The sequence below is a fragment of the Hibiscus syriacus genome, unplaced genomic scaffold (assembly GCF_006381635.1).
Source record: "Hibiscus syriacus cultivar Baekdansim isolate YM2019G1 unplaced genomic scaffold, ASM638163v2 tig00109957_pilon, whole genome shotgun sequence".
NCBI lineage: Eukaryota > Viridiplantae > Streptophyta > Magnoliopsida > Malvales > Malvaceae > Hibiscus > Hibiscus syriacus.
Genome location: NW_024062539.1, coordinates 2,879,554 through 2,895,109, shown reverse-complemented (window position 1 = coordinate 2,895,109; position 15,556 = coordinate 2,879,554). Strand labels below are relative to the sequence as shown.

The following is a 15,556-nucleotide window of genomic DNA, read 5'->3' as shown; positions in this document are numbered from 1 at the left end:
TTATAAGAACGAGTCTATTCAAAACACACAAAATACTAGGGTTTACAATTCGCCTGCTCAAGTGAATATTTGTACTCATAATGCTCGTGGTGGTGTAACCACTAATCCTTTTAATGCTTTATTTTTCCCTACTAATTATGGTTTCCCTCACTCTTCAGTAGGTTCTCAGGTGCAGCAACATGTTGCTGCAAATTCATCCAATCTTTCTTCCACTGCTCAAGCTTTTAGTGTTGCTTAAATCCAGCTAGCAACTCCTAAGGTTGTGGGCTTCGTATCCAGATTATGGGGCAACGCATCATCTTACTAATGATCTCAATAATCTATAGATTGGCTCAACATGTCCTAGAACAGGTAGCGTACAAGTTGGTAATGGAAGCATGCATGTTACCAATAAAATATATTGGCCAATCTTCTCTTATTGCTAACTCTAGAAGGTTTATTTTAAGCAAAATTCACTTTGTTCCATCTATAAATAAAAATATTCTTTCTGTATCTAAATTCACACAGGAAAACAAGGTATCGCTTGATTTTCTACCTAAGTCTTGTTTAGTTCATGATTTAGATTCTAGAGAAGTTCTTTTGCTGGGATATAAAGCTAATGGGTGGTATAGGTTTGATACTCAAAATACGAGTCATCAATTTACTAAGAATAATACTGATGTTACAAATGATACTTCCTGCTTTGTTGCTATTAATGATGTTTCCTTAAATACTTGGCATCAAAGGTTGGGTCAGCCATCTTTGGAAGTTTTAAAAGCAGTCTTGTCTAAATGTAATACATCTATTCACGCTAATAAAAATGATGATTTTGTTATGTGTAAAACATGTCAATATGGTAAATTTTATAAATTTCCTTTTGCTCTTTCTCTTACAAAGTATAAACATCTTTTAGAGCTTGTTGTATGTGTGGGAATATGCTCCTATTCTCTCTAGTAATTTTAAATATTATGTTGCATTCACTGATTCTGTACTAGGTACAGATGGTTATATTTCTTGTAGTTTAAGTCTCAGGTAAAAGATGTATTTATTCAGTTTCATAATAAGGTTTAAAAATAACCCAGTGTCATGTTAAAAATTTTGCAAACAGATTGCGGAGGTGAGTTAACTGCCCTTAAGTCATATTTCAAGGATCAAGGGATTGTTCACCGAACCTCGTGTCCACATACCCAAGAACAAAATGGCCTGGTCGAACGCAAACACAGTCAAATCGTTGAGGTAGGACTTAATCTCCTAGCTCAAGCTTCGATGCCTCTAAAGTTTTGGTGTGAAGCGTTCTCGAGTGCGATATTTCTGATCAACAGATTACCCACCAAGGCTTTGTTAGGTATATCACCTCATGAAAAAATTTATTCTGTTCTAGATTATTCTTTGTTAAAAGTCTCTGGGTGTGTCTGTTACCCATTTCTGAGACCTTACGACAAAAATAAACTTCAATTTTGATAATTTTCGTATGTTTTTCTTGGATATTCCCCAGTTTGTAAAGGGTGCAAGTGTTTTGATGTTAATGGAAGAATGTATGCGTCTAGGCATATCAGGTTTGATGAAAATATATTACCTTATGCTAGAGGTGGTCAATGTACTAGATCTGATCAACTTAGTGTGTCAGGTGCTTTACCATCTGTGTCAATAAAATCCTTACCATTGTTTAAGACAGCGTCTTGTCCATTGGGTCACAATGTTCTAAATTCCATTGTTTATTCTAGAGTCAATCTAGGGTACTACACAACTATGTCATAACAAAGATAGAGTGTTAAGTTCCCTAAGTCAAGGTCATAGTTCAGGTCACAGTACATGTCATGATAAGTGTGTGTCCAGAAATATCAATGATTCTACTCATATCATACATGGATCTACTATTCCTTCTATTGCTCTCCCATCATATTCATCCCCATCATTACACCACCCTTCATCGTCATCACCCATTCAATCTCCACACCATTCATCATCATCATAATTCATTCATTCATCATCGTTCATGCAAACACATGCGTCATAATTGTTAGCGTCACTACATTCATCACCTATTCAAAATGCATCTCCATTTTTACCATCACATCATTCATCATCCACTCATACTCTTTAATCTACTAAATCACCATACCAGTCATCATTATCACCCATACTATCATTGTCACATCCATTTCTACTATCTCACGAAGCTTCCATTGTTTGTAATGATTATATGATGGTTACTAGAGGAAAAACGAGAATTTTTAAGCAGAAAGCTTATCTTATTGAAGATACTGTTGAACCGTCCAATGTACTTGATGCTCTACAGCATCCTGCGTAGAGAGTTGCAGTGCAGGCTAAATACACAACTCTTCTTATTAATTGTACATGGGAGCTACAGTCCTTGCCACCTACATAGAAACTCGTAGGGTGTAAATGGCTATTTAAGGTGAAGTGAAAATCGAACGGTTCAGTGGAGCGGTTTAAGGCTCGACTTGTAGCGAAGGGGTATTCTCTAGTCGTTGGCACCGACTTTCGTGAGAAGTTTAGTCATATGGTTCGTGCTGTCACCATATGAACTGTTCAGGCGACCTCTGTTCTTCAAGATTGAATTGTGAGATAACTTGATATCGATAATTCCCTTTTTAATGGAGAACTGTCAGAGGAGGTTTATATGAATCAACCATCGAGGTTTGAGAAATTTGGTGCTAATGAAGAAAAGTTGGTCTGTCGTCTGAAGAAGGCCATTTATGGTCACCGAAAATCCCCAAGGGCATGGTGTAAGATTCTGACTTCATTTCTTATGGGTAAATTTGGTTTTGTTATCTCGAAGGTAGACTTTTTATTGTTTACCATGAATGGGGAAGAGTCCACACTGTTATTAATGGTTTATGTAGATGACATTATCATCACTGGTAGTAAACCTAGTGAGGTTGACTAGGTGGATCAGTAAATACACTTGTAATTTTCTTTGAAGAACATGGGCCAAATTAAACTTTTCCTTGGCATGAAAACAAGGCAAAGCGCCAATGGTTTGTTGCTCAATCAATGGCGTTATGTTTCTGATCTAGATAAAGCGAATATATCTCGCACGAGTTCGACACCTGCAACCTATGGTTGTTGCTCCAAAGTTGAGAGCTTATGGGGGTCAACCATTTACCGATGTTCACCTCTACCGTAACATTTTAAGTGGGCTACAATATGTCACTTTGACAAGATCTAACATTGCCTTTGCAGTTAATAAAGTAAGTCAATACATGAAAAGTCCGTGTGAATATTATTGGAGGGCTGTCAAACGTATTCTTCGGTACTTGCGTTGTATAATTGGGCATGGGTTATTATACAAGCCTTCTGCTAGCCTTGATTTGGTATGCCATGCTGATGCAAATTGGACTACATCTGTTGAAAATCAGCGTTCTACAATAAGCTATTACATTTACTTCAGTAATAATCCTGTAGCATGGTGTTCAAATAAGCATGGGCTATGAAAAGTCCGTTTGAAGATTATTGGAGGGCTGAACATAGGAGTGTTGCTAATTTTGTAGCAGAATTAGTTTGGATTGAGCAGCTTCTCACGGATATTGGGATGGTTTTAAGTGGAAAACCGACAGTGTGGTGTGACAATTCCTTCGCTATCTCTATGGTGCGCTAACCCTACTCATCATACTTGTGTGAAGCATGTTGAGATAGATATGTTGCGGAAGACGGCTATCGGATAGAGCAAAAGCGCAACTGATAATTTGAGAAAATAAAAATGAAGATAAAAGAGACAAAAAATTTACGTGGAAAACCCCTAAAAAATTAGGGTAAAAACCACAAGCAACGGTAGAAGAATTTCACTATGAGAAAATAGGAATTACAACCTCTCTCGATCTACCAAGGAGAAAACAATGATAATTCTCTCTTGATAAAAAGGAGAAAACAACTCTCAAGAAACTCTCTAAATTCTCTCTAGTATTGGAAGAAAGCTAGAATGCTTTGGGATGGTTTTGAAGCTAAATGAGCTAGGGTATTTATAGTTGAAGCTTTAAGGACTAATTTGTAAATACCCTAAATTACAATGACTAATTGCATAGTTTTACCATCCATAATTTTCAACAATTTGGTGGCCAAATTTGACCAATTTTGCCACCCCATTAATGCCACCAAATTGTCACCCATAATGTTGACAATTGATGCAATTTGGTGTGCCAATTTTCAACAATCTCCCACTTGAAAATTTGATTGGAACAATCATATCTTCACACCATTCTTTCTACCTTGTACCTTTCATGTTGCTTATGTTTCTGAAAGGCCACAGGAGGATCGACACCAGGTAAATTTATCAGCATTGATTGCCTTCGTCATGAAATCTGCTATGTTGTCTTTGGTATGGATCTTCTGCATATCTACCGTTCCTTCTTCCACCTTTTCACGAATGAAATGATACTGAACTCGTATGTGCTTAGTCCTTGAATGAAATGCTGGATTCCTTGCTAGATGCAAGGCGCTTTGACTGTCACAAAACAGAGAGAAATACTCTTGATTGTGCCCAAACTCCTCCAATAGCATCTTCAACCAAATTGCTTCTTTACTGGCTTGTGTAGCTGCTACATATTCTGCCTCTGTTGTGGACGTAGCCACAACTGACTGCAATTTTGAAACCCAGCTTACAGCTCCACCAGCAACTTTGAACACATATCCTGTAGTAGATTTGCTTTTATCCAAATCCCCTGCATAGTCAGAATCTACATACCCATTGATTAGTAAGTTTGATCCTCTGTAACATAATGCAACATTTGAGGTCCCTTTGATGTATCTTAGGATCCTCTTTACTGTATTCCAATGCTCTTTGCCTGGATTCGCCATGTACCGACTAACCACTCCCACTGCTTGTGCAATGTCTGGTCTTGTGCATATCATAGTGAACATTAAACTTCCCACTGCTGATGCATACGATACTCGAGACATCTCCATCCTCTATTCTTCACTGCTAGGACTCATACTGGAGGATAATTTGAAGTTAATAGGAAGAGGGGTAGAAATTGGCTTACAATCTTGCATGCTAAATCGTGACAAGATTTTCTTCAAGTAGTTCTTTTGTGAAAGCCAAATCTTCCTATTACTTCTGTCTCGGTGAATTTGCATCCCTAGAATCTTGTTTGCTGATCCCAAGTCCTTCATTTCAAATTCCCTAGCCAGTTGTGCCTTCAATTCTTCAATATGATCTTTGTTAGGTCCTGCAACCAACATGTCATCCACATACAACAGCAATATAAGAAAATCGTTATCACCAGACCTCTTGAAATAAGCACAAGGGTCTGCATTAAGTCTGTTGTATCCAAGGCACATAATGAAGGAATCAAATCTCTTATACCAACACCTCGACGCCTGCTTTAGACCGTACAGAGATTTGTTCAACCTGCAAACCAAGTTCTTCTTTTCTTTTTCTTCAAAACCTTCAGGCTAGAGCATATAAATTTCTTCTTCAAGATTTCCATGAAGAAAAGCTGTTTTAACATCTAGCTGCTCTAGATGTAAGTCCAATGTAGCACACATTGCCAAAACTACTCGAACTGTTGTTAGTCGAACCACAGGAGAAAATATTTCATTGAAATCAATACCTTCTTTTTGAGCATATCCTTTGACCACCAGTCTTGCACGATACCTCTCCACTTGATCGTCGCCATTTCGCTTGATTTTGAAAACCCATTTGTTACCAATTGGCTTCCTTCCTTGTGGCAGTGGCACAAGGTCCCATGTATTATTTTTATGAAGGGCTTCGATTTCTTCTTGTATCGCCATCATCCACAGTGAAACATCTGAGCTGTGTATTGCCTCCTGGTATGTTGATGGCTCACCGTCCTCTGTTAAAAGGCAGTATGCAATATTACCTTCTATAACATAATCTGAGTGCCAATTGGGACGTCTTCTCACACGATCTGATTGACGAGTTGTTGGAGTTTCAGAACTCCCTGGTTCTTGTTCATCATGTGCTGGTTCTGCTTCAGAAGAATCTCCTTGTTCAACCTCATTTTCCACATGTATCTGTGTAGTCTCTGACTTTTCAGTGCTATCATCATCTTCTTTTCTTTGTAACTTATCTTCTACAAAGATAACATCCCTACTAATGATCACTTTGCGGGCAGTAGGATCCCACAAGCGATACCCCTTTACTCCATCAGCATACCCCAAGAATTTGCATTTCCTGGATTTTGGATCCAGCTTTGAAATTTCTTGGGCGTTGTACATCACGTACACAATACTTCCAAATACATGGAGGTTTGAATAATCAACTGGTTTAGCAGTCCACTTCTCCATTGGTGTCTTCAGCTCTATTGCAGTTGATGGAGCTCGATTCACCAAATAACAGGCGGTATTGACTACTTCTGCCCAAAATGATTTTTCAACATTGCTCTTGTTCTTTCTAACAAGGTTCTGTTCATCCGCTCTGCCACTCTATTTTATTGAGGAGTGTTCGCCTCTGTGAACTGTCTTTTGATGCCTTCTTTCCTGCAAAAGTCATCAAATTCTTCGCTTGTGTATTCTCCTCCATTATCTGTTCTGAAACACTTGATTTTATTTCCAGAATCAAGTTCCACCCGCGCTTTGAAGTTTTTGAAAGTTGAAAACACATCGGACTTCTTCTTAATAGGGCACACCCAACATCTCCTGGAGTAGTCATCAATAAATGAGACAAAATATTTTGCTCCGCCTAGGGATGTAACTGGTGCTTTCCATACGTCAGAGTGAACCAGTTCTAGAACACTTTTGCCTCTAGAATTTGATGTGTTGAATTTCAACCGGTGCTGCTTACTTGTTATGCAATGCTCACATAAAGTAAGTAATACCTTTGTTAAGCCTGGAAGTAGCTTTTGCTCCATAAGGACTTTCATTCCTTGTTCTGACATGTGTCCAAGTTTCTTATGCCATAGCATTGCAGAATCTGAACTACATGAGGCAACAGAGGCTTCTGCTTCTAGCAATGTCTCTCCCTTCAGCATTTACAAGTTTGCAGCTATCTTTTCACCTTTTAGCACCACAAGCGCTCCACGGAACACCTTCATGATTCCTTTCCGTGTTTCAATCTTGCTAGCATTATTATCCAACAATCCGTAGGATAATAAATTTTTCTTCAGACCTTTCACGTGCCGCACATCTTGAACAACTTTAATTGTTCCATCATACATCTTCAATTTGATGGTTCCTACGCCAATGATCTCTAAGGCATGATCATTGCAACTATACACAGATCCTCCTGAGACAGGTTCATATTGATGAAACCATTCTCTTCTTGAGGTCATGTGATATGTTGCTCCTGAATCAATGAGCCATATATCTGCAAATCTTTTTCTTCCTTCCACGGTGGTTGACGCTTCACAACATAGAGCATCTCCATCATCTGAAGTGTTTGCGGTATTACCTTGTGGATTGGAGTTTTTATTTAGACTCCAACAATCCTTCTTCAAATGACCCTTCTTTCCACAGTTGTAGCACTTTAAATTCTTCTTGCTCCTCGACTTCGATCTACCATGTTTGTGATTGTTGGCCACGTTCCGTTGATCTCCCTCTCATCATTGTCAACGCTTCTGCTTGTTGCAGATTTACTTGTCTGTCTTCCTTGTTCTTGCACCGATTTTCTTCTTGTAGAACAACAGTTGCAACATCATCGAAGACTAGACTGGTGACATTACTGTTTGTCAAGTTGATGATATGTTGATCATACGAATCAGGTAGACTTTGAAGTAGAAGTTCAACACGTTCTTGTTCTCCTATTGTACATCTTAGGGATGTAAGCTGAGAAAATAAAGTGTTCAGCGTGTTTAAGTGCTCCGTCATTGAAGTAGATTCTGGCAAACGAAGAGTATACAATTTCCTCTTAAGGAAAATTTTATTGTGCAACGATGTAGCCTCGTACATTTTGGTGAGATGATCCCATATCTCCTTAGATGTCTTTTTCTCCTCGATGCTTGACAATACTTCATCTGCTAATGCTAGATGAAAGTTTGCCATAGCATTTCCGTCCATTTCGATCCATTTGCTGTCATCTGCAAAATCCACCGGCCTTTCACTGATAGCCGCTAGACACCCGTCTTTCCTCAGGATGGCCTTCATCTTTAATTTCCACAATGAGAAATTTCTCCCATTGAACTTTTCAATATCAAATTTCTTTGCCATAGCTTCTTTTACGGATAGCTCCCACTATTTCACTATCGTGAATAGTTCTTTGGAACCTTCAAAGAATGGGTAATAACTTCTTACTTTCTTATGTTGGAGGATCCACCTTTTGGTGGCAACCACAAAGACAATAAGCAGATATTACACACTCTAATCTAGCTCTGATACCAATTGTTGCGGAAGACGGCTATCGGATAGAGCAAAAATCGCAACTGATAATTTGAGAAAATAAAAATAAAGATAAAAGAGACAAAAAATTTACGTGAAAAACCCCTAAAAATTTAGGGTAAAAACCACAGGCAACAGTAGAAGAATTTCACTATGAGAGAAAATAGGAATTACAACATCTCTCGATCTACCAAGGAGAAAACAATGATAAATCTCTCTTGATAAAAAGGAGAAAACAACTCTCAAGAAACTCTCTCAATTCTCTCTAGTATTGGAAGAAAGCTAGAATTCTTTGGGATGGTTTTGAAGCTAAATGAGCTAGGGTATTTATAGTTGAAGCTTTAAGGACTAATTTGTAAATACCCTAAATTACAATGACTAATTCATAGTTTTACCATCCAAAATTTTCAACAAGATATTCATTTTATGCGAGAATGAGTTCTTGCTGGCCAACGTTTGGTCAACTTTGTGCCTTCGACAGAACAAGTCGCTAATATTCTAACCTGGCTGATTCCTCTAGCTCAGTTTTCTAGGATGCGTTGTAGGCTTGGTGTAGTATCTCTACTTGATGGCTTTAAAAGGGAAAAGTGAACTGGGAAGATATAAGAGTTTACTACTGCTAGTGCGATTGATATATCAGTTTAGAAAGTTAGATTTATGTTATTGTGTAACTGATTGGTTAACTTTTGGTAGAATTGATTAAAATTTTATGACGGGTTATATAAAGACCCATCTAATATGTATTTGGGTCAAGGCAATATTAATGAAAATAAAAAAATGAAATATTCTTTCTTTTAGACTTTCCCTTTAACAGTTCATCTTTTAACTTCTGTTTCATCGTCTTTATCTAAACTCCAATCACTAGAGTTATAGCTTTCTATTAGTAGACACTCTCATTGTTGTGACACCTAAACTGAGTCAAGATGGTGGAGAAGATTTAAAGGATTTTCATCAATATAGAAGCGATGTAGGTGCTCGACAATACATCTACCACACCCGACCAAACATCTTTTTACTCAACGAAGTTAATACATACAACATCCTTAGCATGCTCATCTACTTGTCCTAAAGAGAATTCTTCGATCGGCACTTGCATAGCATGGTGGATTATGGCCTCTTATTCTCCCCTCGACATTTCGCACTGGTGACCGTTATAACGTTTTCTAGTACAGAGTGGGGTAATGCCCTGATGACAGACGATCAGTCTTAGGGTACTGTGTCTACCTTGGTTCTCACTTGCTGTCCTTGACCTCGAAGAGCTATGATCAATCTCCAAGTCTACATCAAAGGCTGAGTATCACAGCCTTGCAAATGCCACATGTAAAGTTATGTGGATTCGAGCTTTGTTATTTGAGATATGAGTGGCACCCGCTCATGCTCCCGTAATATAGTGTGGTAACACCAAGTCACCAACACAATTGCAATGGCTGTAAACCCTGTCTTGCACGTCGAAACTAAGCATGTGGATCTTGACTTATTTTATTCGCAAGAAGGTTCTGGCACAAGACCTTCAGGTGAATTATGTTCCCGCATAAGCTCAGGTGGCAGATATTGTCACTAAGCCCCTTCGAGCTTCCAAAGTTGGTGGCCAGTTGGTGGCCTTCAACAAAAGTTATGTGTAGGAAGATTGGAGATGTCCAAATTCAGTTTCAAAGGAAACGGGGTGAATGTTAGCAGTTAAGGTTAGATGATTTAGCTAACTAACAGACAGTTAAATTGTTATGATCAGGTTTCAAATAGCGGAACAAAAATACTATAGCGGAACAAAAATACTATAGCGGATGTTGTCTGAGACCTATATTGACGAATTTAACGGTGAATAACGGTTTACGCTACGAATTTAACGGTGAATAACGGTTTACGTCGATAGCGGTCTATCGCACCTGTAATTTAATGGTTAACTATGTATAGCGAAGACAATAAGATGTTATTAACGTTATTCCACCATTAGTGCAATTTTTTTTTAAAGAAAACTCAAATTCTAGACTCTAAAATCTCTGTATACACTTTAAAATTATAAAACAAAATGTAGAGAGCATATCAAGATCAAGACTCACCAAAGATTAAAATGGGAAGGGGACAAGCCGGCAAAACAAAACTGTTTTGGAGAAAAATTCTGCGTTCATTGAGCCAGTGAAGAAGTTTAGGATTAACGGAATGAGCTTCCAGCGAAGGTGAAAAATTAAGAAAATTATACTATCAAAGGTTTTAGATGATTTGTCTTGAAAAAAATCCCTATATCTAAGTTTAGAAAGAAAAGATGATTTTTTTGTGTACATCGTTGCCAACAGACGGTGACCACCACTGACTAACAGAGCTTTCAAGCTTGGGAGTTGGGATGGGATTTAGGAGAAAATCAGAGAATAAAAGCTTTGAAGTTTTCAAACTCCTAAAGTCTTAAAGATTGTTTTGGGCCGTCCCATTCCCACCCTAAAGTCCTATATTTAATATTTTAAAAATCATTAAAAAATGATTCATTATAATTATAATTATAATTATAATTATTATGTTTTAAGATGAGTTATGTGAAATTTAAAAAAATTCAAGAACGCGACACCCATATTGATCGTGATGATCGCTATTTAATCCATGGTTATAATTAGTTAGGCAGATATATGTTAGTTAATTAGTTGAGCTATGACCTATAAAAGGGTTATATTAGATGGGAGTATTTCCGGATTCAGAAACAAAGCTGGAAATGGCGAAATGAATCAAATGGTGCTTCGATGCAGAGCGTGGGCCTCCCTCAGCCAGCCAACTCTGGTTTTTTCGCTATTGGGTCTGCAGTAATAGCCCAATTTTATTAAGGGTTGCCAAGGCCATTGGCCCATTATTTCATTGCCATCAGTGAAAAGGTCCCAGGAATCTCTTGAGCATTGATATCTCAATATTCAAGGCTTTTCAATAAGTAGCCAATTATCAGGTTCTAAATGGCAGTTTGTGTAAGCTGAGTGAGATAATATCAAAATGACAGATGGATGCCTAATCATGATCTTAAATAACAACTCCCCAACAACAACTAACCCACATATTCTCCACAAGTTTGATGCTTTGTACTCGACTTTGATTAAGATAACAATATTATAAGAATTTGAATATTATAGTATTAAGTTGTTATGATAACATAGATCCTTAAACATGGCCAGCTAATTTGTCAAAGGATTTATGTCTCTCTTCTCTTTCTCCCATCCCTATATCTCCTCTCACAAAGAAAGCTTTGAACTTGTTTTCCCTGGAAAAATGAGTGAAAGAACCTTTGTTGTCATATTCGTCTTCTGGGCTGCTCTTACAATTATGACTCCTACACTTGTTCTCTGGTCAACAGTCCTCCAATCCCAGCTTTGAATGGATTCCTAAGAGCTGAAAACCTCATACATACATACATACATACATACATACATACATACATACATACATACATAAATACATACATACATATGTATTGTAATGTGTTGTTGACTTCTTCTGTTGTATATTTTTCAGGTCAAAGAACTGAGGGAATAAGGGATTGGAAAATGATTGGACACGGAGTGAAACAAGTAAGCAATGGAACCGTATCTGTGAGTCAAATGGAAGCAGATACAACTGAACATCTAAAATGGAGCTGGCGTCCGGAAATTGAAAGCTGTGAAGTATTTCGAAAAGCAATGGGCTTTTTTATCAGGGTCAACTAAATTCAATAGGAATTTCAAGCCATTTAATCAAAGTAAAACATGTACAAGAATAAGAAAAGGCTAACCTTCAGATTCCTTAACCTTGTACACAGAGTCCCACTGCACAAAATTCTACATATTTATTTATTTTCTGAATGTTTCTTTCTTTCGAAAGTTGATTACTAGAGGTAGGTAAACAGTTGATGCAAAACTGGGTAGAGTAGATGAAGTAAATTCAATGCTCATATGGAAATTATATAACCAAGTAAACAAAGAGTTTCTCTTCATATATTATATAGTAATTTAGAACAGCCTGGTTCACATTCTGTTGTGATGATAGCAAGAAACTTACAATTATTTATGGTATTATTTAATGACAGAGTAATGATTCAATTTCTTTCTCAAATAAAACGGCTGAGATATTCCTCCACGGTTGTATATTTCACATCGGGGTAAAGCTCGGAAGCTTCGACTCCGAATGACGGTTCGATCTCAAAGTTGGTTTGATCACCCTTCACAAAGACGGAATGTTCGATTGCCAATAAAACATTGTTCGGAAATGGAGCCTCTGCAAGAATCGATGAAAATGGAACTACACGAATTAGCACAGTTGAAAATGAAATAACAAAAGAACAAATTGGTTTGGACTGCATCTGGGAAAAGATTAATCTGCTGTCAACTTTCTTTGATTAGCAGTAGTTTTGAATAAGAATAAAGAGCAGGGGATTTCACCAACCTTGAATCTGTTTGACAAATTGGTCTTCAGGAACATAAGTTTTCTCGAGTGTTTTGCCAATCATTTTCTCCCACAAAGCAACAAGCTCATTGAATGAGTAGGTGTTTTTAGGAGGCTTAATATATAGGATCTTGTTTAATGTTCTGGGGTCATCAACAGCTTTGATTGTGTATGTGCCGATATCACCTTCGTAGTTGAAAACAGCTTTAGGATATCCATCACCCGGGATAACCACCTTGTCTCGTGGGGGAACAGTGGCTCCTGGCTGTGCTAAACCGGTAAGAAAATAACCTGCAAAGCAGTTACTGACCACATAAGTGTAAAGGATTCCCTCTGCCTCAATAACACGACGGATTTGAGCCTTTGTAGCAAATGCTGTTTTTGCCGGTTCAATGGCATGAACCCTGTCAACATCGTTTCCGAAATTCGAAGGGAAAAATCTCTGATCAAACAAACTAAAATCCATTAGAATGGAACAAAAATGGTTTCATCAAAGACCACCAAACAAATGCCTGTTATGCATACATTATAATAATCTTACTAATAATCCCAGCTAAGTGGGCAACACTAACCTTGACATTCCCAGCTTCTTTAATGGCAAAAATGATCTTAGCTTCATCTTTCAATTGCATTTCACCCACAGCAGATATCACCACATCAACTTGCTTTATAGCCTTAACCAAACTCTCATGATCGTGGAGATCCCCCTGCATGCCCACAAAACAACAACACTAACAAAATAAGACCATCACCAGAAGATTTGACAGACATGGATTCTTGTTCATGTTTCACCTCAGAACAAGAACTGGAAAATACTTACGTACAACAGTTGGACCCCTAAGTTGTTGAAGTTGTCAACAAGCTTTCCTTTAACAGGATCTGAAACGGAACTCTCTCTTACTAAAGCAAAAGTGGGATGACCCTCTTTTGCACTGGCTTCAACTATGAATTTCCCGATGTATCCGGTGCCTCCAATGATTAAAACTTTGCTCTTTTCGGCTATCAAAGAATTCTTCAGCAACAGAAACTCGAGCCGGTCAAGTGATGATAAGTGAAAGGGAGCATTATTTATGGATGAAAGTGAAGGATGGGAAATGATAAGGATAGCATGGCATAAATAATATCTGATTGGGTCCAAGTGTTTCTTACGTGAAAGGTGTAGGCTCAAATCCAAGGGCAGATTTGTGGTTTGGGTTTTGTATGATAAAAATTACATGTCAGACCTTATTCTAACTTAGATGTTAGAGTCCAAATCCAACTCATTTTATATCTAAAAATCTTTTTGTCGAGCAACAAACTAAATTTCAGTTGTTCTTGTCAAATAACGATTGCTGAAGATGAGATTTTAAGTTAATCGTTTTTAATGAAAAATGATTGAAATTCACCTGTGGTGGCTCAGCCTTTGCATCATTGAAAAAGTGCAGATGAACGCCAGGATTACTTCCCTCCAGAGAACTTTCGAACATAATTGAATTGTTGATGCTCTGTGTGTTGCTATTGACATATGCTTTGGGTGCTGCATTTTCTTTGATCATTGAATCCATAGTCTGCCTTACCCTTGAGCTTTCTTCCCCGTCACTCGAAGAATCACATCGAAAAGATGCACCACTGTTTTCTCCTGCTAGCGTTATAACGCTCACCGGGTTTTCATCTGTAGTGACCAGCTTTGGTTTCCTGGTGACCAGCTTCCGAACAAACTTGCTAACATCTTCCCTGATCTCTTCGTGCAGGGGAACTTGTTCAGCTTTAGAATCGACATGCTTTTCACCAGAATCACTCGGCCTGCTACGATCTTTGGGATATGTAGAACTTAAATATTTTATTTGTCTTTCGTCAGTGGTCTTTCTTTCAACGTCATCCTTTCTCGGGTGTCTCTTCCCTTTTTCCTTTGCAGCCCCCAATAGCTCTCTGGTTTTAGTCCCATCTTCAGTCGCTGCCGAAAGAAGTTTAGTACTAACTGTTGGCTTTTCATGGGTTGAACTTTTACTGCGCTCTTCGGCAACCTTCTTTCTTTCTTCCGTTTCCTTGGGCTTTATTGCTGCTGTTGGCATTTCTTTAGCCGCTGCAGTGATTGGTGCGACTTCTTTTGATTGTGTTGATTCCTCTGAAGGCTTTGCAGCAACACCAAATGGTTTAAAAGCGGATTCTCCATCAGACATAGAGGCAACCCTTGGCGGTATGGGGGCACGAGATGGTACTGGCCAAGGTTCAGTCCTTTGTGGTGGTGCTTGATCCTGAGTGGGAGTAGGCTTCACTGGGGTGATCCCTGCAGGCCGAAATGGTGGACGTTTGGAAGGGGCTTCTGTTTGGGCTGCAGGTTGAGGTTGTGGTTGTGGCTCTTTCTGAACCTGGCTGGGCTTAGTCTGTGCTGGGGTGATCCCCGCCGGTCGAAACGGTGGACGTTGGATTGGGATGGAAACAGTCGGCCGGGAAGGGGCTTGCATTTGAGCAGCAGGTTGCGGTTCAGCAGCAGGACGAGGTGTAGCTACAGGACGGAGAGCAGGAGCTGCAGACAGCCAAGGCAAACGGAAACGAAAAAATTGCCTCTGTTCTCCCATATTTAACAGTGAAACAACAATAGATATGGAAGGCGATGAGGGATTTTGCTGATGTTTACTCGCATTAGATATACCGGCTGCATATATAGGTTTGAGTCCAGTGCCTTGAAAAGGACACCCATCACTTTCTTCAGATTTACATTCTCAGCTTTCTTGTTTCATTTGTGAAGGGACAATAATATTTTATGAAAAATTCAGCAATCTTTACAAAGATATGTCTTGTCTGATAGGGATAGCATCTATTTTTATCACTTGATATATTCCATTCCTCTGTTTTTCCAAGACATGGAAATGTTTTATTCTTTTCTTAAAAGGCTTCCCGAGTTTATACTTGC

General features: G+C 38.5%; 2 protein-coding genes across 2 annotated transcripts; both read right to left on the bottom strand.

Moving 5' to 3' along the window:
• Nucleotides 1-750: 750 nt before the first annotated feature.
• Nucleotides 751-15,221, bottom strand: LOC120211038 (proteoglycan 4-like). Its single transcript, XM_039209661.1, has 3 exons — nt 14,049-15,221; nt 12,238-12,240; nt 751-867 (listed from the first exon to the last, which is right to left on the bottom strand). The coding sequence occupies exons 1-3, from the start codon at nt 15,219-15,221 to the stop codon at nt 751-753; spliced, it is 1,293 nt and encodes a 430-aa protein (XP_039065592.1).
• On the bottom strand, nt 12,245-13,926 carry LOC120211109 (eugenol synthase 1-like). The gene is made up of 5 exons (XM_039209736.1): nt 13,898-13,926; nt 13,484-13,787; nt 13,185-13,370; nt 12,664-13,105; nt 12,245-12,495 (listed from the first exon to the last, which is right to left on the bottom strand). The coding sequence occupies exons 1-5, from the start codon at nt 13,924-13,926 to the stop codon at nt 12,329-12,331; spliced, it is 1,128 nt and encodes a 375-aa protein (XP_039065667.1). The 3' UTR covers nt 12,245-12,328.
• Nucleotides 15,222-15,556: the final 335 nt, after the last annotated feature.

Excerpts from the sequence above, each read along its gene's own strand:
- LOC120211109 (XM_039209736.1), bottom strand. The coding sequence starts at position 13,926 with ATGAGTTGGATTTGGACTCTAACATCTAA. Across the intron at positions 13,788-13,897 it reads ATTTGGACTCTAACATCTAA|ATATTATTTATGCCATGCTA; the intron begins GTTAGAATAAGG and ends GGACCCAATCAG. Across the intron at positions 13,106-13,184 it reads GTAAGATTATTATAATGTAT|AGATTTTTCCCTTCGAATTT; the intron begins GCATAACAGGCA and ends TTGTTTGATCAG.
- LOC120211038 (XM_039209661.1), bottom strand. The coding sequence starts at position 15,221 with ATGGGAGAACAGAGGCAATTTTTTCGTTTCCGTTTGCCTTGGCTGTCT.